This window comes from Anarhichas minor, unplaced genomic scaffold, assembly GCF_050575085.1.
Source record: "Anarhichas minor isolate MPS153535 unplaced genomic scaffold, ASM5057508v1 ptg000021l, whole genome shotgun sequence".
Lineage (NCBI taxonomy): Eukaryota > Metazoa > Chordata > Actinopteri > Perciformes > Anarhichadidae > Anarhichas > Anarhichas minor.
The window spans coordinates 3,470,566-3,497,926 of NW_027466467.1; the positions used below are offsets into that span (position 1 = coordinate 3,470,566).

General features: G+C 40.9%; 2 protein-coding genes across 2 annotated transcripts; one reads left to right on the forward strand and one right to left on the reverse strand.

The window, feature by feature from the left end:
• Window positions 1–2,808: 2,808 nt before the first annotated feature.
• Window positions 2,809–18,589, forward strand: dennd6a (DENN/MADD domain containing 6A). The gene is made up of 19 exons (XM_076095665.1): window positions 2,809–3,207; window positions 4,327–4,365; window positions 4,598–4,640; window positions 7,386–7,498; window positions 7,707–7,787; window positions 7,898–8,003; window positions 8,505–8,584; window positions 9,084–9,143; window positions 9,238–9,293; window positions 10,439–10,561; window positions 10,795–10,890; window positions 11,229–11,323; window positions 11,678–11,743; window positions 12,031–12,095; window positions 12,736–12,825; window positions 13,243–13,406; window positions 13,562–13,664; window positions 14,429–14,503; window positions 15,183–18,589. Exons 1-19 carry the CDS (start codon window positions 2,986–2,988, stop codon window positions 15,312–15,314), a joined length of 1,809 nt encoding a protein of 602 aa, XP_075951780.1. The 5' UTR covers window positions 2,809–2,985; the 3' UTR covers window positions 15,315–18,589.
• A 674-nt stretch (window positions 18,590–19,263) lies between these two features.
• LOC142954572 (uncharacterized) lies at window positions 19,264–25,311 on the reverse strand. Its single transcript, XM_076095666.1, has 5 exons — window positions 25,133–25,311; window positions 23,029–23,373; window positions 21,760–22,049; window positions 20,361–20,488; window positions 19,264–19,738 (listed from the first exon to the last, which is right to left on the reverse strand). Exons 1-5 carry the CDS (start codon window positions 25,221–25,223, stop codon window positions 19,543–19,545), a joined length of 1,050 nt encoding a protein of 349 aa, XP_075951781.1. The 5' UTR covers window positions 25,224–25,311; the 3' UTR covers window positions 19,264–19,542.
• Window positions 25,312–27,361: the final 2,050 nt, after the last annotated feature.

Here is a 27,361-nt window from a genome sequence, read left to right on the forward strand (position 1 = left end):
GCACAGATGAACCAAAGTTCATAAAGTTTTCTTTGTCAGAGAGACATTCTGCTTCACTAATATGTTAAATAAGAATATAATTCAACTATTGAGACTTTTAGCGGCAAGAACAAAATAATAATCATTATAGCTGCGAGCTGCTGAACTGTGGCTTCAGTATTTTATAAACTAGTCAGAAAGGGATGAAATTATTTTAGCAGTTTTGCTCAGAATTTACTGATTGATGGTTACATTTGAAACAATTCACCCGCATATTAAAGCTGTTTCATAAAATGGAGTTTTGAGATTCAGATTGTTGCCTCAGCACCACCATTGGGAAAATAGTTCCCACAATCTTGGCAGAGACCGGACCTCTATGCAAAGCGATGTAGTACTTTATACCATCGATGTAAATGCACAGTTGTCTGTAAGATACATTTTTCCTGGCAACCTGACCACGATGACAAGTTACCGCTGACCTTAAGACAAGACTTCACACAGTTACTGCTTCAGAGGTGCTAATAGGCAGATTTTCTGAAGTTTGGACTGAGCCGGTCTGGCTCTTTCCAATCCCTCTGGATGCTTCACGCAGCTTCACATTTACTCTGTACACATGAGAGTGATATCAAACCTCTCATCAAGAAAAAAAAGTATGATGAAAATAACAATAATGATAAGAAGAAGAAAAGGAAGTAGAATCTTGAATCTAGAGATCTTGGAAGTCTGTCTCTCTCTATCAAAAGTCAAAAATCATTAAATGCAGCACGAAGTGCTTTACAATAAAGTAAAATAAGCCTATTTCCCAAAATGTCAAACTATTCCTCCAAACTCTCCTTTGCTCATTATTCCTTCTTCTACTCTGTGTCCCTTTATGTTATTCATGTGTCGCTGGTGTTTGGTGTAATGCAATCACAATTTCTGTGCCAACAAGTTCCTTTAACATCTCAGGTTGTACATATACGAGCATGTACTCCTGAAGAAGGTCTTGGTGGATCTGAGGGGCCTGAGGGGTCACTGCAGGCTTCACTTCAGGATCAGCCTGATTATCAGCCGGTTCCAAATATACCAGAGCCAAGGACGAGCCAAGGACTGAGCCACGAATTCAAGACTGTCAAGATCAACCAGAGGTGTAACGTCAGACCGTAACAGTGTTCCAAAGTCTTGAAGTTTTACTGTAACTTGCTGGTCCTGGTCCTGGTATTGATCCTGGACCTGGTATTGATCCTGGACCTGGTATTGATCCTGGACGTATAGTCCCTGCAGCCATGCCCAGCCCCCCTGCAGAGCGAGCAGAGGACCAGCTGTCGCTGCACTAACAGTCTGACTATAATTTGAGATTTAACGGCATCTTACTGTGTTTAGCTTCTTTGCCCTGTTTGACATCACAGCGTCCAATTAAACAGGAAGCTGTTCGTTGGAAACAAGCGACTCACAAAAAGATAAACTCCATTTAAAAAAATTATTTAAACACATATTTATAAATGCAGTGGTGCCTGAGTGTGATGTCATCAGCTCAACAATAATTTAAAGTCGTGATACATTGTTATATTGGAATTTAATATGAACGGTGATGTGATATTGTTTAATCGTGTCATCATATTTATTGTTAAATTAAGATTAATTCATTTGTCTCTACATATTTCACATATTTGTTTAATATGTATTGATATACATTATATTTGTATTTCTACTGTAAACTCAAGTGTATTTTGTCATTTTAACCATTAATTAAATATCGTTTTTCTCAGGACTAGGGGTATAAAAACCATACGGAACAGATAGATAATATACACACTAGGTTAGTATTATATTTACTATTAGTATACTGTAATACAGTGTGGGTCATTTAACAAATATAGTTACATTTATAGGAACTAAATGTGATAGATTTGCGTATGTTTACCTGCACTACGGTGGGTTTGTGTCACAATCAACAGGGTGTTTGTACCCCTCCTCTCTATGAGCACCCCCACTCTGTTTCATCCATCTGTTTGTTCAACGATGGAGCTTTTAGAGGATTTAGATAAAGCTGATTTACTCCTTTTTTTCCTGAATCACACTTTAGAGTCGGGCTGTAATTAAAGCAGTAATTCACTCAATTGATAGCAGCAGAATATAGATGAAATATTGAATATATTGAAATACGACAAAAAGGTCAGAGTGGAAACAGAAGGGACTTTACAATAAATACGTTTTAAAGTAACAACATGTCAGTAAAGGTTTAACAGTTTTATGAATTCTAGTTCTGACACACACACACACACACACACACATTGGACTATTGACACTTGTTTAACGAGACTGATATAATTGTGGACTGTTGAAATGAGTAACAGGACATTGTAATTTGTTTGTGTTGATGAAATGGTTTTCTTTTAAAAAAGTGAACACATTAAAGTGTGTATGGTATGATAGAAATAATTTTAGGTTTATTTATTTTGTCCTTAATTGTGGTTGAAAAGTGTTTTGAAAGATAAATAATCTGCTCTCAATGAGGTTATTCCTTAGAATTATTTTATCATCTTAAAAAACATTTTACCTCGCTATTTTGTCTCCATATGCTCTATTTTTTTATTTTCTATTCATATTACATATTTTTACAAAGACCTACGTCTTATTATTTATTTCCTTTATTTTTTCTATTTATCTGTATTTCTGCTGCAACAATCTTATTATGATTTAGAAAGTCAAAAGTTTGACATACATATTATTTCCCAATGCTGATGATAAACAGAAGACACTGAACGTCTCATAAAATGAATTCACTTGAACACAACCCAGTGCCGGGGACGACCTTACGCGATGACGTCACATCATCACGTCGTATACGTACGCTCCCCTGCTCCTGTGCTAACTGCTAGCTAGCTAGCTACTTTCCGTAGCTCTGCTCGCCTTATGTTGTTGTAACCTGAGCACTAACTCGACATACCAGTCAACAAAAAAACAACCGTTAGCGTTCTCCGGAGCCTTTCCGAGTGCACGTTACGTGTCGAGCCGTCGCCAGCCATGGCTCTACAAGGCCCGGAGGAGATGGTCGAAGAGCCGGAGGACCTGGACGACCAGGACGCTAGCAGCATCTCTCCGGCCGAGGAGATAACGCTTCCTCCCGGGCCCGGAGGCGAGGACGAGCCGGAGGAGGCTCTGCTGCTGCCCTGGGACCGCTTCTCCACCTGGCTGCACTGCATCTGCGTGGTCGGCTTCGACCTGGAGCTCGGACAGGCGGTGGAGGTGAGAGGCAGAATGCATGATCCTCCGGGGGAAAACTCTTCTAGATTGTAGCTAAAAAAAAAAAGCTTAGGTTAGCAGTTATTAAAGGGCTCAGACTACTTCCTGGAGAGGAGCACATAAACATCTCAATGTTCCCTGTTGTTCTTTGGTCTTAACAGTGCTGACGTGTGTGTGTGTAAACACACAGATATAGAGGATGTAGAGGAACAGCATAGCTGCAGAATAACGATGTCATTACCTAATAATATAGTTTATCGTAGTCTGGGTGAATGGTGTGTGTTGTCTCTTCCCTGGAGTTAGTCTGTTCCAACAGCATCAGCTCAGCTGCTATCTCAAATGGAGGTAGTTTTGTTGTAAACTTGCTGTAAACTTTTAGGCCTTAAACTCGAGGAGTTGAGCAAGGCATCAGTGGCATTGGATGTTTTGAATCCAACACAACAAACACCGGTTGATCTGGGTTCAGGATCCTGCAAGTCTTTCACTTTCTCTAAGGAACTGAGCAACACAAAAACTTAAAATTATTATTATTTTTCATCTTAAGTGTTTGTTTTTTTGATTTTTCTGGTTGAATAAAGTAGTTTCTGAAATGCTTCTGTCTCTGCAAAATAATGTGCAGTCAGATCATTATAACTTTATCTCAAGTTCCTTGAAGCCATAACTTATGATTTCCAACATCTTATTAAAGAGTAAGTTAACAAAACTACAAAGTCTGACCAGACATTTGAACTTTTAGTAGTTTACAGTGATCAGTTCTCTGCTTTGAACACATTTCACTTATTACCTTTATGGCGTTATTATTATTATTATTATTATTATTATGTTATCTAGATATTTATTCAATGATAAAAAGTACAATGAATTAATCACACAAAAAATAATATGATATAAAAATTTGCATCCCCTTTATACTTGTTATACTGAAAAAACTAGCCAGTCCACAAAACAGTTATAACAAAATATCTAAGCACAAAATAAAAATGTGTTTTATTATAATTTGGTGACATAAAGTATTGGACCAGGTGACAGAAAGTGCTGATGTTTCTGTTTCTCAGGAGCTGAACAGAGCTTTTAGAAGTGGGCTGATGAGCTGTGTGGTAACTCTGTTCATGTGTCTTCCAGGTTATTTATCCTCATCATTCGAAGCTGTCAGAGAAAGAGGTGAGGATTTTAACTACGTTCATTTTTAAGATATTTAACATGCTTAAATACAGCCGTCACATGCTGCCGGTAAACGATGTACACTAAATCGTAGAACATCGTAGAAGTTCTTCATTATAATCCTTAAATTCCTTCTGTTTCCTATCAGTTGTGTTTCATTTGCGTCACTGAATCAACCTGAGATGACACGATAACGTGGACGAAAAACAAACTAAATCTGTTTCTCTTTCAGAAAACAAGCATCTGCTACCTTTCCTTCCCCGACTCCAACTCAGGTGAGTTCCTGTCTCCTCACCTCCACAGCTCTGGCCAAGCTGTGCGTTAAGAGCGGTGAATGTGTTGTTTTTTAGATTTTGAAGTTGCGACGTCAAGGTGGTTTCAGAGTTGTATCATGCTGGTAATAATAATAGTAATAAACATTATTTGTATAACACCTCTCATCATACAAAACATGCAACACAAAGTGTTTTCCAACAAAGAAAATGGAGATAGAAGGAAGATAAAAACAGGGAAAATAAGATGAAAACAAAACACACTTGATAAAATAATAAAGATATTCAATAATCAGCAGCCATATTTGCAGCATACACATCAGTGAACACAGCAGCAGCATCAACATGTCTCCTTTCTCTTCTACGCTGGTCTTATGATGGTGGATTACATTTTTTATAATTCATTTTGCCTCCAGTTCAGTCTCCACCAATCGGCGTCTTTTCGGCCACTTTTCCCAACAGACACAAACTCACCACCGGTCTAGAATTACCGATGCTGGCGACCTTTAACCCTTCGGTTTGCACCTGTCAGATAAATAGAGCAGGGCTTGGTTTTTGTTTTTTTTACTAATTTATAATTCTGCAAATGTGAATCCTGAAGAGATTCTCTTGTTTCTGGAACATCACCTGGAAGCTCCGGTTTCAGTCGTCGCCTTTTTAATTTGTGTTTTAATTATAATTGTTTGGCGCTGCAGACGAGGTCAGGGGACCATTCTGAAAATTGTCCTTGTCATTAGTGTAATGCTAGACTGAGAGATAAAGTGGTTTAGGGATTAGTTCACACACACACACACACACCTATGTGGAATCACTTGTGTGTTTCTCTGCAGGTGTGTGCTTTGGCTGTGTTCTCCGGCACACAAGAGTTAAAGTGAAACAGGGACTGAGGTCAAAGTGCTGACTCAGCTCTAATCCGTGGGCGTAAACGTCCACATCAGACGGAGAGAGAGCTGAGGAGTGTTAGAGGTGGGAACAGAACCAAAACAGCAACAGAAATAAGATTTAATAAATTCTGAAGGTGCTCGCTATATTGAAAAGAGTGTTTTTGGATTTCCCACCTGAAGACCTTTGACCCTAAAGACCTCAACATAGACTTTAACTTTAAACTCTTTATTTACCTTTTATTAAACCCTGTATTTACAGCTCAAAGTCAATTACACAAATTGTTTTAAACTTTAGTATTTCAGACCAATCGGTTTATTTTGAATAATGAATTATGAAAATAGGATTCAGATAATGACAACAACCAATCCAGAAATTCTTAAAATCCTAAAATGTAATATTTGTGATCATGAATATTAAGATTATTATTTCAGCCACTTTATCCACAAATCAAACATCTTGTGATTCATGAAAATACGGACACAGTTCTTACAAACCTCCTGCGTTTCATTCTGTGATGATGAAGTCTTCTTCTTCTTCTCTTCGCTGCGTCCAGCTGGATCCCAGCTTCAGATGCAGTGACTCACAAAGAGAACAGAAACACACACATGTAATGAAGAGGTTCAGACCGAGAGTCAGAGCGTCTGAGGGCTCGTTTCACGCTGGGTGGCCTCGAACGCAACACGACCGCATGATGTCATGGAGTCTTGGCTGAGCTCTAGGAAGTGTGTGTGTGTGTGTGTGTCCTATGAAGTGGAATGCTTTAAAGAGAGTGTGTGTGTGTGTGTGTGTGTGTGTGTGTGTGTGTGTGTGTGTGTGTGTGTGTGTGTGTGTGTTGTATGTGGCGTGTTTATCACTCTAACTTTCCTTCTCACACTCTCCTGGTGTGACTGCTGGAGGTCATGCAGAGATTAAAGGCCGGTCGGTGACTCATCGGGCGCTTCCTGTTTCGTCTTTTTTTTTCCTGCTTCCTCTTCCTGTTTGTCCCGAAAATTTAGGAGGAAACCAGGAAGACACTGAGTCGACATTTAAAATCAAAAGAAAAACACTTCTGAATCAAAGCAAAACAGTTTTCTATAACTTCCACTTTTTGAATTGCAGAAGTAGCTGCAGTGAACTGGCTTCATATTTAACCTCAGACTTCAGAGGGTGGAGGTTCAGACCCGATCCAAACCTCCACACACACACACACACATTACCGTAAAGTCCGTGAGGGTTTCGGGCCATCGCACCGTCAAATCGTCGAGTGTTTTAAGTCTCTCGCAGACATTTTATGCCCTTTATGGACACTTTCCGTAAGCCCGCATTTCTGTAGATTTTGCCTCAGGGGATTACCCACAATTCATAGCAATGTGACGTTAAACACGGGGAACCATGGAGACGTTAAAAGAAAAGGTAAACAAAGAGGATGGCACATGTGTGTTCAGCCTGCCTTACTCAAACATTAAGGATTAAAGATAGATAAGATAAGATAGATAAAAAGTATAAAATAATAGCATTGTATGCCCCTTGCAGCCTCTCACACTCAGGGTTTAAGGCTTTATATTGGGGGACATTGGGATTATTATATTATTATAATTGGGATAACTTTTATCTTTAAAGATCTCTGTTTCGTTGCTCTTTGGCGGCCCCCTGTGGTGATGAGCAGTAACTGCAGCTGAGTATTTGGTCTCCTGTGTGACGTCAGACAGTTGACTGTCTTCTTCTGAACATTTGCTCTTGTTTCAGAAGTTGAACTGTCTGTAGTCATCACTCTGTTCTTTACAGGAGTAAAGGTTTATTCTCAGACATTTAGGGAGAATTACAATCGTCCAAACGAGAGGAAATAATAGCATCACAACAACATCACTCTGTTGTTGTTTACAGGTTGCCTTGGCGACACGCAGTTCTGCTTCCGCTTTCGTCAGGTTTCAAACAGGAAGTCGTCACTCGGCTGCTTCCTTGAGACCAACGACCGGGACGCACCGCCCTGTCTGAAGGTCAGGACGCACACACGTACACACACACACTAACACACCCACACGCACATACAGACTCTCTCACTCACCCACCGTCTGGTTTAGTGACATAAAACTCAGGTGTGTGTGTGTGTGTGTGTGTGTGTGTGTGTGTGTGTGTGTGTGTGTGTGTGTGTGTGTGTGTGTGTGTGTGTGTGTGTGTGTGTGTGTCTCTCTCTCTCTCTCTCAGAGGGAACAGGGCCATTACTATGGTTACGTGTACTTCCGTCAGGTGCGAGACAAATCCCTGAAAAGAGGATACTTCCAGAAGGTCAGAGCCAGACTGCTATAATAATAATTATATCATAATTACTGATGGTATTAAATCTTTAAGTATGTTTATTGATGTGTGTGTGTGTGTGTGTGTGTGTGTGCGTTTAGTCTCTGGTCCTGATCAGTAAGCTGCCTTACGTGACCTTCTTCCACTCCCTGTTGAAGATCATGGCTCCAGAATACTTTGAGAAACAGGAACCCTGTCTGGAGGCTGGTCAGTGTGACTACCTCAACTACCTGTCTGTCTCTCTACCTGCCTGTCTGTCTGACTACCTCAACTACCTGTCTCTCTCTATCTACCAGGCTGTCTCTCTCTCCCTCCCTACCATCTGTCCCAACCTATCTACCTATCTACCTGTCTGTCTGTTACTCTACCTCCAGTCTGTCTCTCTACCTGTCTGTCTGTGTGAGTAAGTGTTTTTATACTTAATCTTGTTCATTTTTTCTCTCTCCTTGTAAACTACAGTTATAGTTTTAGTGATGTATAAACTTCTCTCAACATGTTTCTGAAAATGTTTGAACTGAAACTGAATCGTTAAATAAACACAACTTCATGAAAGTGGGATTTGTTGCAGAGCAGTTGTACAGACAGTTGTATTAGACTGCATTGAGTGTGTGTAGATAAACTTTATTTACTTTCTCTCTGTAAAGCTCTGAGCGGCCACAGCTTTGATCTATTCTGATCCAGATCACTGTTTGTGTGTTTGATTGACAGCTTGTAATGACATAGACCGCTGGCCGACGCCCCATCCGGGACGAATTCTCACGCTTCCCATTATGGGCGTGGTCATCAAGGTACACACACACACACACACACACACACACTCACTCACTGGGTAGGCGTCAGTAGGTGTTTCAGTGTGACTTGTCAAAGCAGCGCTCTGCAACTTCAAAGTGAAACCATCATTATTCATTTTCCCTTTTCCCTTTTACTTGTTGTTGTAGTCTTTTTAAACTTTATATTTAAATATTTTTGGTGCTGTACATTGTTGTTCCACTTACATGATTTCTCTTTATACATTTTTTTAAATATATATCCGTAAGAGCACATTGGGGGGGAGCCTGGGATCTAAGAATTTGATTGACCAACAAAGTGTACATTTCAATAAAAATAACATTTTGGAGCATAAAACGAGTAATTTGATGCTCACAATACTTTGACTGTGTGCTCGTGTAAAGAATCACCTGGATGAAAAACAACTATGACTTGTACGCTACCGTCCTACGTTTGATGAAAGCCTTCAGAAGCAGTGTAGAGTTCATACTCTCACTAATAATCTGTGTGCTGCTGCAGATTAGAATCCCGACCTGCTACGACAAACCAGGAACCTCCCAGCTGGTCCAGTCGGCTCAGGTGACCACACGCAAACGCATACAGAATATATTAATATTAAATATAATGTTTTGATTAATTTGCATTGAAAACGTGATTATGTGCTTGCTTCCAGAGTGACAGTCAGGTGTCCATCGTGCTCCCGACCATCCATGAAGTGGACCTCTTCAGGTGAGACCTGCAGCTGTTTTTTCCTTCCACACGACACACCAGCTTCTGTCACCGCCTGCTGTTTGAGGGCAGTACTGCAGCACTTCTCTCTGCTGCCGCTGCCTCTGAAAACAGGTGTGCAGCAGTTTTGCTTCGGTTTTCGGGGGTTGAAAGACACCGATACCACCGTACTGCCAGATCCCAGTACATAGTATGTCAAATACAGTTTTCCAAAAGTACCGGGATGTTCTAGTACATTCCTGTCGCATTTTACAGCATGCAAGCGTAAAATGTTAGATGTTGGATCACCATCCTTATCTCTGTTACTCTGGACGGGTTAGGGCAGTGACGGTAACATCGAGCGTATTTTCGAGTATTAAACAGGTTTAAATACATTCTTCTGTTCATCAAAAAGCAGCACAAAGAGTGGCCCTTCTCTGCTGCCGTAGTTGCAGCGCTTGGGTAACACATCAGGGTGTTCGACGCGCCACCGTTAAATTTTTTTTTTTTTCTTTTTTTTTTTCGAGGATGTTCATGCGCCTTGTGAACCAAACCACCTTTCTTTTTAAACCTGCCAAAATATATTATTTTTTTGTACGGGAGAAAATAAAGACGGAAGTTTCCTTAAACGTCTGCTTTTCAATATTCAGTTTGTGTTTATAAAACGTGATTGTTTATTTGTTTAGTTAGTGTCCGTATTCACAGAACTCACAGGGTCAGTGTGACCGTCATGAATAGTCACGCTGATTATGGAAAGGTTTGCAGCATCACCGTGTTGACTTAATATAATAACAGCTGACTGCTCACCTTCAGGGTTATTTCTTTATTTTGTCCTTCATCAAAGGAAGAACTAAAACTAGACGTAACGAAGAGGATTTGGAAACAATGTGTATTCAGAATAATTTGTCAAATAAAGACCAATAATAAAAGTCTCCACTGAGACAGACTCTTCAGTCTAATGTTCCCATGTCCAAAGAAGATGATCAGCCATCTACTCCAGTAAGATGGTCTTCTTATGAATCTTATGTTTTCAGGTCATTTTAATACTTTTGTGAAAATCCACCAGAGAAGATGAGTTGTGCTGAAGAAAGTGAAGTAAATCTGTGTGAACAGCGTCACTATAAAGAGACTATAAACTCTAAACCTCAACTTCTCTCCTTCTCCAGGTGTTTCTATCCGGTCTTCTTCCACATCCAGATGTTGTGGGAGTTGGTGTTGCTGGGGGAGGCACTCGTCGTCATGGCGCCGTCGCCAGCCGAGTCGTCGGACACCGTGCTGGCGTTGGTCAGGTGAGGGGGAGGGGGGGGGGGCAGGTCAGGTTATGTTATGTAAAATTCAATGTGTTCTGACTTTATGTCTTTAAGTCACGGAGAACATGTGACATATCTTAAGTTGAGATTTCAACGTCTCGAAAGTCTTCAAACAATAAAGATGTCTCTCTCTCTCTCTCTCTCTCTCTCTCTCTCTCTCTCTCTCTCTCTCTCTCTCTCTCTCTCTCTCTCTCTCCCTTCTCCCTCCACAGCTGTATCTCTCCTCTGCGTTTCTGCAGTGACTTCCGGCCGTACTTCACCATCCACGACAGCGAGTTTAAGGAGTACACGACCAGGACTCAGGCTCCGTGAGTAAAGACGAACCAGAACATCTGTGTGGCCCTTGAGCAAGTCAAGTTTTACCTTATTTCGGAAAGGACAATATTCTTATGAAGTTGTTTACTTGGCTAATGAGAATGTATTTTCCAGTTTACTTGCAGCTGTGCATATTAACCAAGATTAACGTAAAAACACTGTAAAGATCTGACCACTCTCTGTAGTCATAATTCCTCTAAAATATTTAAGGTGGTCTTGCTCACGTTAGCTTCTGGCTCCTTTTTGTTGCTGTAACTGCGAACAGAGATTCGTTAGTGTTCGTCTGAGTTGATAATTGTTGCGTCTCTCTCTGTTCTCTCTCCGTCTTCAGGCCGTCGGTCATTCTGGGAGTGACCAATCCCTTCTTTGCTAAAACCCTGCAGCACTGGCCGCACATCATCCGCATCGGAGACATGAAGCAAGCAGGTGGGTGACACTGCTGCTGGTGGAATGTGATGTTTGTCTTCAGTTGATAAAAGACAAATGTTCAAAAACCTTGCATTGCGATGCAGTCCACTACCACAGACTGTCAGACCCTGCTGCTGCAACGTAGCAGGTTTTCTAAAGAGACTCTGGTGCTCGGAGACACTACCGCTTTTGTCCACAGGGACCGCCAAAACCAACACCAAATGAAAGTTCCTTGTAGTAGCTTTGAGTGAAGGATCTGAATATACAGTACATGTGATGCTGAATTACTGTTCAGCTGTAAGTCAGACATCAGGTGACGCATTGTAAAAACATGTCTGGTCTTTCCTCTCTCCATCTGTCTGCTCCTCTCAGGAGAGATGGCCAAGCAGATGAAAGTCAAGAAACTGAAAAACCTCAAAACTCTGGACTCCAAACCTGGTAAATGCTTCACAGCCTCCGTGTTTATTTCTCAGTATCGGTGCTTCTTTGTTTTTAATGTGAAGCACCTCACAGAGCCGACCTGCAGCTCTCTCACAAGCTCACATCCACAGTTATGAGGCTGCCGATTCTCGACTTCACTTCAGTCACTGTCAGACCAGCTGAACACTGACTGTGTGTGTGTGTGTGTGCGTGTGTGTGTGTGTGCGTGTGTGCGTGTGTGTGTGTGTGCGTGCATGTGTGCGTGTGTGCGTGTGTGCGTGTGTGTGTGTGTGTGTGTTTTACAGGTGTGTACACTGCATATAAGCCGTATCTCAACAAAGATGAAGAAATCATCAAACAGCTTCAGAAGGTAAGAACCGGTCAATGCGCTGCACACGTCTGAACTCGTTTTATTGATTGACTGATTGGAGCCATTTTCCATTAAACTTCATGGGGGTAACAACAAAGACTGTATACAAGAAGTGGACGTAGTCACCGTGAGGTCACCCATTGGTTTGTGGACTGTTCTTATGAAGCCTCGGGTTCTGGCCTTTGGCCGTCGCCATCTTGGCTTTTTGCAGCCAGAAGTGACAGAAGACGAATAAGACATTTATAGGAGACCACAATGTTACTGTTAACTTTCATGAACTGAAAACACTCCGTGAAAGGATTAAAGTTGTAAGACGAAAACACGGACAACTCCCAGACCGGACAACATCGTGGTAGCGACCTGTCAATCACAAGTTAGCCCCGCCCTAACTATGGTGTATTTTACTCTAAATGGGACCATAATTTATGAAATGAGAGAAGCTTTGAGAAAGGTTTTTGTTCTTCGTAGTTTTTTAAATGCTACCAAACTTCTACTGAGAAGTGTACTTGAACTAGAAGCATCGCGACTCCCCAACGTCGATTGTTTGCTGCTTCAAAATGTGGAAAACTGAGAGCAGTTTAGTGTTTGATAATGAAGATGTTTTTATTTAATGATGATATTTTATTTGTCTGTTTTCCAGGGTGTCCAGCAGAAGAGACCCTCAGCGGCCCAAAATGCAATTCTTCGACGCTACTTTTTAGAACTGACGCAGAGCTTCATGATTCCACTGGTAACAAGCGAGGATTTTCATTTTATCTTTAAGTTTATCAAGATGGTTTTGTTCTTGTCTTGTTTGTCAAAATATATGTTTATTGTTATGCATCAAATTACCAAGGAAAATGTGTCCTTTTTAATATTCAAGAATCCTTTATTGTCATTATACGACACAGTTGATGCAAAACGAACTTCAGTTGTAACACAACAAATACATGACGAGCAAAACAAAACGTTCCTTTCACTGTATGTGAAAACTTACTTGACAATAAAGCTGATTCTGAAGTTATTTAAGTGTGTGTGTGTGTGTGTGTGTGTGTGTGTGTGTGTGTGTGTGTGTGTGTGTGTGTGTGTGTGTGTGTGTGTGTGTGTGTGTGTGTGTGTGTGTGTGTGTGTGTGTGTGTGTGTGTGTGTGTGTGTGTGTGTGTCACAGGAGCGGTATGTGGCCAGTCTGATGCCTCTCCAGAAGTCCATCAGTCCCTGGAAGAGTCCTCCTCAGCTGCGACCGTTCATCCAGCAGGACTTCATGAAGACGCTGGAGAAGGCCGGACCTCAGCTCACGTCCAGACTGAAAGGAGACTGGATTGGACTCTACCGGTAAACACAACACTAACCAACCCAGCATGTGTTATAAACACTATTCACATCTAACTTTACCACCATGACTTTTGATAGCAGAGCAACACATTAATGCACATCAGCCTCATGTGGACTCATCATGATTGGGGTTTTTTGTTTTTCTGCGTCTGAAGGAATTTCCTCAAGTCTGCCAACTTTGACGGCTGGTTCCGCAACAGGAGGAGAGAGATGACCCAGAAACTGGAGGCTCTGCACCTGGAGGCGCTGTGTGAGGAGGTGAGGAGGGAGGGAGGGAGGGAGGGAGGGAGTGTGAAGATCAGATGCAGTCAGAGTCGTTCTGTAAACCTGAACTGATGTTTCAGACTTTTTCCCAGACTTTTCAAGTTGTTGGGGCCTATCTGACTAAATCAGTTGACACGTTTTGCCCCAAATTGTTCTCTCACCTCTGGATTACACCGGGCACAGCTGTAAAAATATATGTTTTGACGGAGCCATGATGCGGTTGCACAGAGCAGACCGAGCCGGCCGGACGATATATAACTAACAGGCATTGAATGTGAATTATAGATACATAAAAACAGCCACAAATGTTTAATCCATGTTGTTCGTAGCTGGACTTTTAAGGGTATTAACTTTCTGTAAGTCTACAGAACAACAAAGTAGGAAATAACAACAAACACAATCACAACAGAAAGAAAGACGCCGTTGAACTACGTAGCTCACTTACTTCCTTATGATGGAAGCACAAATATCAATATGGTGGAAACCAGTAACGATGTAAATGAATGGAGGGTGTCTTCATTTATTTAGGCTTGGACATGTCTCATCCTGTCTGTGTGTCTGTCTCTCTGTGTCTGTCTCTCTGTCTCTGCCTCTGTGTGTCTGTCTCTACCTGTCTGTCTCTCTGTGTCTGTGTCTGTCTCTCTGTCTCTGCCTCTGTGTGTCTGTCTCTACCTGTCTGTCTCTCTGTGTCTGTGTCTGTCTCTCTGTCTCTGTCTCTCTGTGTCTGTCTCTACCTGTCTGTCTCTCTGTGTCTTTAGGATCTGCAGCAGAGAGTCCAGCAGCACTCTGAGGTGGAGACAGTTGATCTGGTTCTGAAGCTGAAAGATAAACTGGTACAAACTCATCCGCTGCTATTACTAGTACTTCTACTTCTATTACTACTACTACTACTACTACTACTACTACTGCTACTACGAGTATTACTACTAGTGCTCATACTTTCATTACTATTGCTAAGACCACAACTACTGCTGCTATATTTGTGATGTACTTTTTACAATTGTGTTTGAAAATAAAAAAAAAGTTGATTAATATTTTAATATCATGTTGAACTAAAGCAGCTGCTACTAGTTAAACTGAGTACTGGTACCAGTAACAGTACTATTAGTACGACAAAGTATTTTATCACTTTAGAGAAATAAAAATAAAAATTCCAAACAGAATTTCCAGAACAATAAGTATTTTATTCTGGTTAATACATTAGTCTACTAGTACTAATACACTACTACTATCTATACTGCTGCAAGGACCACGCATATTAACTTGGATCACTACTCGTACTGTTGTAACTATTGCTCGTACTAAACCTGAGTACTGATACAAGTACACTCCAGCTGCTACATGTACCAGTGATACTACCGGTGCTCTTCCTTTACCACTGCAGTCAAAGGACCATTCTAGTTTTATCCCAAATCTGCTGATCGTTAATAGAAAATATGAGCTAATATGTGAGTGTCTGACTGTGGATTTAAAAGAATAACGAATATTGTGTCTGAACGTTCTCTCCTGCAGACTCAGGCGGAGAGGGAGCAGCTGCCGGTGTGTCCGGGGACTGTGGCCAAGCTGAGGGCCCACATAGAGGCCGTGATCCTGGCCTTACCAGAGGACCTGCAGGGCATCCTCCACAAGCCCTCCACTCCCTGACCCCCAGTCTGCAACTCTTACCCCAGTCTGAGCTTGTTTTAAAGTTTGGGGGGTAGTGGGTCTCCTCCCAGACTGGGCCCCAGTTTGAGGACCTCTTCTGGTTCTAACATGGGAAGCACACAGCACAATTTTTGTTCATCCAACTTCAGTTCTTCATTATTATTTTTTTACCCAAACGTCTCCGGTAGCAGCTCAGAGGGATTCAGACCGTCGCTCTCGTCTCGGTGATCATGTGACGACATAAACTCCTCCGAAGAGTTTTCAGGAGGTGAAACAGAATTGAGGAGGTGTTGTGTTTTTTCCCGTCACAGAGACGTTATGAGGAAAGGAAAAGGAAGCGCTTGATTCGTCACAGCGTTGCTCTTTCGGCATGCCGCTCGGGTACAAGAGCTTCATCTGAGCCTTTGTGTGGCAGACGGACTCGTCTTCGCCTTGAAGGTAAGAGCAGGAAGAAGAACCCAGCTGACCTGTGACCCTCAGCTCTTTAGCCTCCTGGCGTTTTTTAATCTTTACTTTGGCGATGGACTACTGCAGTCCGGTGGAACTGACTTTGGAGGTTTTTTTTCACGTTTTTAAAAGAAGTGCACTTCATCACTAACTGGACCAGTGTGCCCTTCACACACACACACACACACACACACACACACACACGTTTTTATGCAAACAAACTGAGCCGAGCAGAGCCAAGCAGTGCTTTATGATTAAGTTGAACTGCTATACTAACTAATAAAACGCACAGAGAGCATTAAGCACCAGCGACCCTGTAATAACTGTCGATGCAGTAAAACGACTCTTGTCTCTTGCGCTCATTAGCCAATCACGTCCCTGTATTAGTGTCACATGGGCTTTGTGTAGCCCATCGTAACAGCATGAGGGAAACATTCAAAATGTCCTGAAATGTTCAGAAATGTTGGTGTGAATCATTTTCTGAAGACTGAATCCAAAACCTGTGCGTCACTGATTTTCACCTGATTCTGAGCTTCTGTGAGACTCGAAGAAAATTACAAGAAAGTCCAAACTGTCCAAAAACCAGCGTGTTTTCAGGTGATTGGTGACCGACTGGTGGCTTGTGTGCGTTAAACAAACACTACAGCCAGCTCTGTTTTAACTCATCTTTTTTAAAACGATGCCGGTGCCTTACAGGAAGGAGAACCAAGGACTCGATGAGTTCGTCTCAATCTGGTTCCTGTAAAGATAATAAGAGCGTCTTTCAGCTGCAGCTCAACGATTGTTCTCACACTAAACTAAACTTACTCCGCTGAAGAACAACAACTTCTGACGGCCATCGATCCTCCTGCTCAGGATCCTCTGTGTTGCCTTCAGACCTCAAAAAGAAATATGGCTGAAGTCTGTTTTTACGTGTTTTCTGATGAGCAAGTGAACGACACGGATGCATCGTTGAAACTAAAAACCGACAAAGTCACAGAGAAACTAAAAGGAATCTTCTAATAAAGGGTTAACTAGCACTGCATCAATTGGCAGCATGTTTTATCTCATTAACTGCAGATTGTCTTCAGACGATACATTTTTATATTGATTTATTGGTTTCTGGTCATTTCAGTGACGGCTTTGAGCTACGTCGCCAGAATCAAGTCCTTCAAAAGAACAATAATGTGACTTTGATCCTTTATTTCAATTGTTTAAACTGTTCTCGGCCACAAAAGATATAATTGAAACTAAAAGCTTCTGACTTTATTTGAATTCACAAAAGAATTCTTGGACCCCAAAAAAGAAAATGTAAACAAAACGAACAAAACCATCTTTATTCAAAGCAATAACAGATCATTAAATGTATTCAGTTATTCAGTTATTTCAGAGTTTTAAATGACAATAACTTTGTAGCGTTTTCTAAAAGTGTTGTTGGTGAAACATCTCAGAATATCACTCGTTTGAAAATGTCTTTTCAGACGCATGGATTGTGTTTTTGTTTGTTTCCTTGAAGCCGTCGCGTAACACATGTTGTATGAATACTTTGTCCAGCAGATTGTTGTAAAGAAGAATAACTCAAATGTGTGCTGGTTGTTGGGCAACCATGTAAGTTTTATATTTGTAAAAATAACAACTTATTTTAACAATTTAACATTTTTTTAACGGAGGGCTGTTCTCACATTTCACTCTGTAGAGAATTAAGAGTTTTGTACATAATGGTGTAAAGTGAAATGACGGCCCAGATACGATGATGTACAATAATTATTTTGCTATTGCGACCGATGTCTAAATACAGAGATATAAATAAGAACAGCTCCATATAATGCTTATTTATCTGTCCTAGAATAATGTTGTTGCGACAAGTTGACATTTTGAATTTGTAGTTTTTTTGCTGTCAAGACACTGAAACTGTTTCATTTTAACATTAATAAAATGTGACTATAATGTAATGAAGACGCCCAGAAAGCATTGATATTGGACAGAATCACGGATTATGATCTAAAATGTCGGCTCATGTCAGCTAGGGAACGGTTTCGGTAAATTTAAGAATTAAAAACATGTTTATGCCAAAAACTTATGGCTGAGACTTTCTGTGTAGAAATACTAGTGTTAGATATCAAAGTATACTCAAAGAAACTAAAATAACTGTGCTCAATATGCAGATCAGAAACATGTATATTATAATATGGAATCATAATTATTGATGAATGTGTGTATTTAAAGGTGGAGCTCATTTTAATTACTTTATTTACTGCTGAGTCCCCAGAAATCAATAAAGTTATTTTTTATCTTAATCTATAATAATACATCATTATTTATTATATTTTGTATTATTAATCTGAATCTGCAAACTAAGTAAAGGTATTGAATAAATGTAGAGGATTAAAAATAAAAATGTTTCCCTCTGAATTGTAGTGTAAAGTACCTCAGTAAAGTACCTTCAAATTGTACTTCAGTATAGTACTTGGGTAAATGTACTTAGTTAGTTTCCAGATAAAATGTTTGCCAGCTGTGAACCCAACAGCATAATCAAATATTTATAATAGATATGCTATATATGTATATATAACATTAACATCAATAATAAGACACTACAAATTCAAAATGTCAACATCCGCTAATACAAGCTGCTTATGTTGCATCGCTACACACATTTAGCTGCATTGACGCTCACGATCTCTGTGTTTTTACTGAGCCATGTGACCACTCCTCTGAACCACGCCCACAGCCGGACGGACGACAGGTTTAACAAACAGTGTTGATCAGAAGCGTGTTCTTCACATGATGGCCGACAGGTTGTTTCTTTTGTTTGTAAGCCAATTAAAAGATAATTATGATAATTATTATCAGAGTTGTATGTTAACTTTATTGTGACTTGGAACAAGGTGAATGTCACCTTGATCAATATCAATGAACATTGATGTATTGAAGAAGACTTGAAACTAGAGATTGAGACCATAAACTCATGTTTACAATGTTTACTGAGGTAATAAATCAAGAGCGAAGTAGAGTCATTTTCTCATAGACTTCTATACAACCAGAGGAGTCGCCCCCTGGTGGCCATTAGAGAGAATGCAGGTTTAAGGTTTACAGTTTAAGGTATACTTGCTTTTAACTACAGACATGTGACCATGTAATCAAAAGCAACTATTTTGAAAACGTGTTATGAAAATATTGTTTTAAAATGCGTTTAGAGTAAAGTCTGGGTATTAGAATGAGTTTTTTAAGGAATATAATGTAGTAATTTAGTGTAATAAAATTAAAAATAACTGGTAAATAAAAATAGTAATGAAGACTTATTGTTGTATTCCAAATGCTGTAACAGACTCCATCGTATCATGAGACTCAAATTGAACCAGAAAGTGAGTGAACATGGATAATTATTTCAACCCCTGATGAGGACAAATATCCATCTTCTATGCGAATAAACATGTTTCAAATGGTGAACTGTTCCTCGATGGCACAACGGGGTCTGACCGCCCAGCTGCTTCTTATATAAAATGTACAATCAGTAACGACATTGTGTCAGCCATCTCTTTATTGTTTTATAATAACGTGAAAAATGAAGGAAGCGAATACATGTTAAACGAGAACATCAAGTGAAGCGTGTCAGTTCAACTTGAAGAATAATCACACAGGGTTCGTTACTGAGACGAGTTTGTCATAATAATGTCATCACGTACTAAAAAATCAGTAATCGGTAGTAGTTTGAATTTCATTCATGATTAATCATTGCTTGATTGACTTTTGTGAATTCTTCGTTATCGAATGAGGAACAGAGGAACAGAGGCGTGTTTCATTAAAGCTGCTCACTATTACTCTCCCAGACGTTGTAAAACGTCCTGGTCTTCCCTCCCTTTGGTCGACGCCCTTTCTTTCCCCTCCTGTTGCTGATTGGCTGTCTCCCCTGCAACTCAAAGGTGTCCTCTAATAGTGTTTGTCCTCTGGGGGAGTAGCTGATGTAGGACCAGGAGAGGGCGGAGCCTTGGTACGGCCTAAGAACAGCAAAACAAATAGTGGATTTATAACAAGTTTATAAAAAACATGAATATAATAACGATAAAATAACATCAACAACTATTAATATCGTTTCAAATTATTATAAATAATAATGATATATGACAGGACAGTGAATGATAAAATAACATTGTGGTCCTATAGGTTCTCTGCAGATGGAGGGCAGGCAGCTGGAGGCAGGTTCAATACTGCAGCAATAATGCGTCTGGTTTGAGCTGTTCCCGATCAAATGGAGGGCTACTTTCGAGTCCCGAAAAAACAAAAACTCACAGAGAGACGGCGACAGACAGAAATCTCTCTTCTTCATAGGGATCACATCCAATATGTGTTTCTATTTTCTGGCGATAGCTGCTGCGCGCAGGTTCAACCAACCCTTTTATGTATTCACTGTCCATTTCCAATTTGCGCATTATATATATATATATATATATATATATATATATATATATATATATATATATATATATATATATATATATATATATATATATAGGTTCTTCACTTCCTGCCCTCCATCTGAATTCTGCGTGTCATAATAGTCAAAAACAAGCTATATAGAGAACGCTCACATATTTCAAAACTGGACACACACACACTTACGCGTAGACGCCGCTGGTCATGTAGTTGAAGACTTCTCTGTAGCTGAGAGGATAATCCCAAATCTGGACGTCTGTCAACTGACCGTCAAAACCTGAAAAATCCATCACAGGCTCACCTGACCAGACATACTGAACACACACACACACACACACACACACACACACACACACACACACACACACACACACACAGAGAGAGAAGACAGATAATATTAGAGACAATAATGAAGATTAAAGATGACTGCAGACAAAATTTAACAAGAGTTTGTCCGATATTATTATTGTCAAGTGATTTCTTATTGTAGTGAGACCTTAATGTACTCAATCTGATACATATGCAGTTATTTTGTGAATAACTGGCAGTGGAAATCAGGCTCTCCCCACCTCCACAATTTTTAAGGTTTATGAAACAGAAACATGTAAATGTGCAATTTAATAAATTATACAAAACGCAAGCATATTTCTGATATTTCTGTCTTTGGGCCAAAAACGGATAAAGACGAAAAACAGCCCAAAGTTAAAACAAGACAGGGGGCTGCGTTGGGACGTGTTTAACAGGGTGGGACTCCAGGACATCATCACGACACTTACAACTAAGTAGTATCGTGATAAAAATATATTGTGGTTCATTACCTTTTTTCAACTACAAATTGTTTAATTTAATGAGATACAGTTTTCACTCACTTTATTGCAGTAAAATGAGTTTGTCGGACCAGTAGAGAGTCTGATATGTTGCATCGTGCACTTGACAAACTAAATTGTTTTTATTACAGTCTACATTGTCCGATCCCTCTGACTTTACCCATGAACGCACAAAAAAAAAATTGGCACCATCAAAGGGGACTGAAAAATAAATTGTTGATGTAAGAATTACATCACTCATCATTACTGAAACTTGCATTCTCTCTAATGGCCATCAGGGGGCGACTCCTCTGGTTGTCTATGAGAAAATTACTACTTCTCTCTTGATTTATTACCTCAGTAAACATTGTAAACATGAGTTTATGGTCTCAATCTCTAGTTTCAAGTCTTATTTAATACAACATGATGTTCATTTAGTACATTATGGTCCATTTAGAGTCAAACAGACCATAAAGCAGGGGATGCTTTGGGGGGGGGGCTTACTGTGATTGACAGGTTGCTGTCAGAGCCGCATACGGCGTCTCTACCACGGCATCACCCCTCTGCAGTCCATATATGGTCACTTCCATTCACTAGTTGCAAAAAAACAAGATGGCGACCGCAAAAATTCCGAACTCGAGGCTTCAAAACTACAGTTCACAAACCAATGGGTGACGCCACGACGACTACCTCCACTTCTTATTTACAGTCTACGGGCTGAAGCTACAAAAATGCAAAACAAGTACATTTTGCTCCAGTATGTGCTGCTTTGTTCTCACCTGAAGGGGCAGCATCTTCCTGATGCTGATGTTTGAGCCACTAAACACCTGGGCCACTTTCTTCATGGAGTCCACAGTGAAGCAGACTCTGTTCCAGATGTCCGGTCCAATGTTTGGCCAGAACTTTATGTTAGGTTGAAAGTACAGGCTGTAGTATCCGTATCTTGTAAAGGACAGCACATACGACCCAGCATTACCGACATCAAACTGCAAAGGGACTCTGCTGGATGGACTGAGTGTGAAGAGTGAGGAGACGCTTTCGGCCAGGTAACGCAGACACACAGACACACCTGCAGGAGTCACATGGACAGTGTTGATTGACAAATTACGTTTTGTAAAACGAACAGTTGTTTGGTTGTTGTAGCGCATTAAATAAAAAAGAAACAGACGAAAGTAAATAGTGCAGTCAATAGATATAGAACTACGTTTTTGTAGATATGTTATGTTATGTTTTGGCTTCATATTGAAATATAAATGTTTTATTGTTATGTTGATACAAAATGTTTCCTTCAGTTAGCTTTGATTAGCTTCCTGCCAACACAAAACAACCACAAAGAGACAGAAATACACAAAAGGACCACAAAGACACACAAAACAACTACAACAAGACAAAACAACCACAAAGAGACACAAAACAATGACAGAGACATGAAACATCAACTTAGATCTCTGGTGCTGATAACTTATGGCTGTAGCGGATAACCTGTATCTTTAAATACTTATAACAATGCTTGCTAATTGTCTAGTTTCGTCTTTATATATTTGCTCGACTTTAATCCTTATTTTGTCTTGCTGCATTTTACTGGGAAAAAATCCATGAAATAAATCTTGAATTATTCCCAAAAATAAATGAATAAAGTTAAAGTTTTATGGTGGTATTAGCCAGCCTTTTATTTTTACAGGTTTTTGGGTCTGAAGGAAAGAATTCATTTTTTCTGTAAAAAAAAAAAAAAAAAAAATAGAATTGAATCAGAATAAACTGACAGTCTGACAAAAAAAATATAGTATAATGAATACGATGATTTAGTTAAATTACTCTTTAAGTCTATCTCCCTCCTGTGGTCAGAAATCACTTAATGCAGCTTCAATCTGCAAAACGTAATGAAGAACATCCTCAACAAACAAGCATGTAAATGAGTTAATTTAATACCACCACTTCTTATCAGGAGAACACGAGAGCAAACCTGTCCGTTAATTAAAGTAACATTTGGTTTTCAGAACCCGACACTGGTGTTTCTGTTTAGTTATGTGGTTTGTGAATGTACTCACCTCTAGTCACAGGTGCTGTGGACCAGGGATAGGTGGTGGGACGGGGGGTCCAGTGACGGGTGGGACGGGGGGTGGGACGGGTGGTGGTGGTCCAGTGACGGGTGGTGGTGGGACGGTGGGTGGGACGGGTGGTGGTGGTCCAGGGTCGGGTGGTGGTGGTGTAGTAGGGACGGGTGGTGGTGGTCGTCCAGGGTCGGGTGGTGGTGGTGTAGTAGGGACGGTTGGTGGTGTAGTAGGGACGGTTGGTGGTTGAGGAGTAAGGATAATTGGGTGGATAGAAGGATATTCCTCCTCTATCACGAGACAAAGTGAACATCTTCCCGTTTAAACTTAGTCCAGGTGTTTCTGGAGGAAGAAAGAGGAAAAGAAACCACACAAACCAGCATTATATTAAATCTCCTTTTCACTCATGCACCCTCACACCATACAATACAGTACATTCTGTTAATTAGAATTGTTTGTCTCGTTAAATCATGAAAGCATAAGATGGACTACAATTTTGTTATTGTCAACAAATCCCATGAGAAGACCAAAAGCAACAACGTGTTAGTCCGTCTCTCAACCTTTCCTGACTTCTCTCTCTGGCTCTGAGCTCGGAGTCTCTTGGTTCCTACTGAAGATGTAAATGTTCAAAAAACGGATCACAAATATTAAGTGTCATATTAAATGTCCTAAAACAGGAGTTTTTATCAAACGTCCCTCAAACCAGGCTGTTCATACAGCGTTCACATTGTAAAAACTGATTGGGGTTAATTAATAATTAGAAAATAAATAATAGAAACCTTTACATAATAAAAAAGACTATGTACAGTTTGGAATCAAACTGAGCTGAATTCATCACATTTTAATAATTTCATAATTACACTCTACTTAGTTTTGTTTGATGAGTTTCTACAACAGTGGAATAATCAGAACAAGGGAAACAAACAAGTAGTGTCGGGAGTGGATGAGGGAAACTGTATTTTCCAAAGATATATTTACTGCCGAGGTTCTTTGTGTTTAATTATTTTGAATGCATTCTCCATCATCATGTTTTTAGTCTGCATACAATTTATTTCCAGGGTGAAAACACTACATATTAATTAAATTATTTAAAGGTCCACTACGCAGGATCTGGCGACATCTAGTGGTAAGGTTTCAGATTGCAACCCACTGAAACTACTGTATTGTGCTGAACGTGTAGGGAGAAGAATTATGGTCAAAAACACAAATAGCACTATGAAGTCCGTTCTGGGCTACTGTAGAAACACGGCCCCCTAGAAACAAACTGCTCATTCTAATCTCACGAAAACACAACGGTCTTTATTTGCAGGTGATTATACACTAAAGACAACAAAGTTATTGATATCATAATCAATTTCTGCCAATAGATCCCGCTAAATGCTCCACACTCCTTTAAATAACATGAAAATGTGCTGAGAGCTCAGTATGAAGTGTAGAACTGGGTCACAGAAGTTTGTGCTTTGACGCTGAACCTGAACCAGGGTTTGTTTCCTGTTTCCCAACACACACACAAACAGACACACACACAGACCCTGACAGACGCACACCCACATTTTTTAAATATCTCAAATAACTTAAATGCAAGTTATACAAACAAAACTAAATCAAACTTAGACGACACCTTTATCCAGAGGATCTCACAGTGTGCAACATGTCCAACAGTAAAAAAAACTGAATATGAATTCAACTGTGTGTGTGTGTGTGTGTGTGTGTGTGTGTGTGTGTGTGTGTGTGTGTGTGTGTGTGTGTGTGTGTGTGTGTGTGTGTGTGTGTGTGTGTGTGTGTGTGTGTGTGTGTGTGTGTGTGTGTGTGTGTGTGTGTGTGTGTGTGTGTTTTTTTTACCCATCTTGTGAGGACATTAATCTGTTTACACAGTCACATTGTGGGGACTTACCTTTCTTATGGGGACAAAATGCACATCCGTATCCATATCCTTATTACATAATTCATCACATTTTAGGGTGAAGACTTGGCTTAAGGTGAGTGTAAGTGTTTTAGTTTGGTTCTGGTTCTGGTAAGTCTCCAGGAAATAAATGTAAATCAATGTAATGTCCCCAAAAGTCATTAAAAAACCAAAGTGTGTGCATGTGTGTGTTGGTACCTTTTGTTGGCCATGTCGTAGCTGTGACAGCCAAAGCTGACATCACCGCCATCACAACGTAACGCGGCATGCTCTTCATCTTCATCCTCATCTTCGGGCCGGCTGACCAGCGTGTCTGCAGTGAAGCGTCTCTGTGTCCTCGCTGTGAGGATGTGTCTCTTATCTGTGTGTCGTCCCCTTTTGAGCGAGCTGCAGCTCAAACACTTTCATTTCCTGGTTCAGAGCTGAGTTTCATTTCTGCAGACAGAAACTCCCCTTTAGTTCAGTCTGCTGTCCTCTTCTCTCCCTCTGTTGTTGACCTCATCATGGCCCCTCTCATTTAGATTTACTCAACCTCTGTACTTAAATACAACTTTGTGGTGCTTAATACTACACAACATTTATTTGATAACTTTAGTTACTAAGCAAATTGTGATTATTAATACAAAATATGATCAACAAATAAATTATCCATTAATATTATATAATTATATAATATATAAAGTTATTAAAATGTCCTTTACCAGCTGCAACATTACAGAAATAAACAATGCAGTCAAATGCATCAATAATAATACATTTATTGTAAACATTATATAAATGTAATATGTATTTATTAATATTGTATTGTAGGAGCGTGGAAAGAAACAACGAGGCGAGTATTCACTTTGGCTGCACCTTGTGGCCGTTTATTTCCATCCATACAAAACATGTTTTCACCTTCACTTCCTGCCACCCTTTAACCCCCCCTGTCACCAGGGTTACGCCCCTTTCCTTAAAGGGGCCCCATGAATTCGGTCGTCCCCTACATGCCTCCCCCCAGAATTCACCAACTCCCGAGATTAGTCCCAACCATTAATGTGTCGGGGCCCGGATCAACCGACCAGCCCGACTCCGTGTCTCTGGGGCCGGAAGCAGGACCACCATTGAAGGCTGCCTCCGGGTCCTGTCGTGCTGCGGTGGGAGGGCACGAGGCCGCCCCCGCCGTGGGGGCTCAGCCACCCGTACCGGTTGGTCCAGGTCTAGATGTGCTGGTTTAAGGCGGTCAACCGCTACATACTCCAGCTTGCCGCCCATGTCGACCTTGCAGGTTTTGTCTCCGGTCTCCAGCACCCGAAACGGCCCAACGTAGGGGGGTTGAAAGGGTCCACGGTGGCCGTCCTGGCGAATGAACACATACTCCGCTGACTTGAGGCTGGACGGGATGTATGACTGCGGAAGGCCGTGCTGCGACGTGGGCACTGGTTTGAACAGCCTGGCTTTTTCCAGGAGCGTTTCCCGCTGCTGGGTTGCAGACCAAGGGTCTGTGACTTTGGGGATAAACTCCCCCGGGACCCGCAGTGGCTGTCCATAAACCAGTTCAGCCGATGAAGCTTGCAGATCGTCTTTGGGGGCTGTCCTAAGCCCCAACATGACCCACGGAAGCCTGTCCACCCAACTGTTGTCTTTGAGGCTGGCCCGGAGAGCAGCTTTCATCGATCGGTGGAACCGCTCGCATAACCCATTAGCCTGCGGGTGGTAGGCGGTAGTGCGATGGAGCTTCACCCCTAGGCTTTCTGCAACTGTATTCCAAAGCTCTGATGTAAACTGTGGGCCTCGGTCCGAGGAAACGTCAGCTGGGGCTCCGAACCTGGCGACCCAAGCCTGAATAAACGCCCGAGCCACCTCATCTGCCGTTGTTGATGACAATGGGACAGCTTCTGGCCAACGAGTGGTTCGGTCTACCATCGTGAGGAGATGTGTGAAACCACGGGATCACGTCAGGGTCACCAATGTAGGAGCGTGGAAAGAAACAACGAGGCGAGTATTCCCTTTGGCTGCACCTTGTGGCCGTTTATTTCCATCCATACAAAACATGTTTTCACCTTCACTTCCTGCCACCCTTTAACCCCCCCTGTCACCAGGGTTACGCCCCTTTCCTTAAAGGGGCCCCATGAATTCGGTCGTCCCCTACAGTATTATTCGTATAAAAAATATTGGATTATCAGATTATCCAATAATCAAATTACTGTATATAAATATTTATTTTATTCTGAAATAGGCCAAAAAATAGTTATTTTAGATCTTTTAAGATCTGAGTACTTCTCCCTCTACTGCATGTAGGAGAGGAGTATATTGATCTAATGACTTATCAATACCACCGGCTGTGGTTGGGCTTTGACCCTTCAGACCCTCCACATTATGTTCTGTGAAGCCGCTGGCTGCTTCACAGTAAAAGTGCTGCTGTGTTTCGCTGAGTGCTTTTATTAT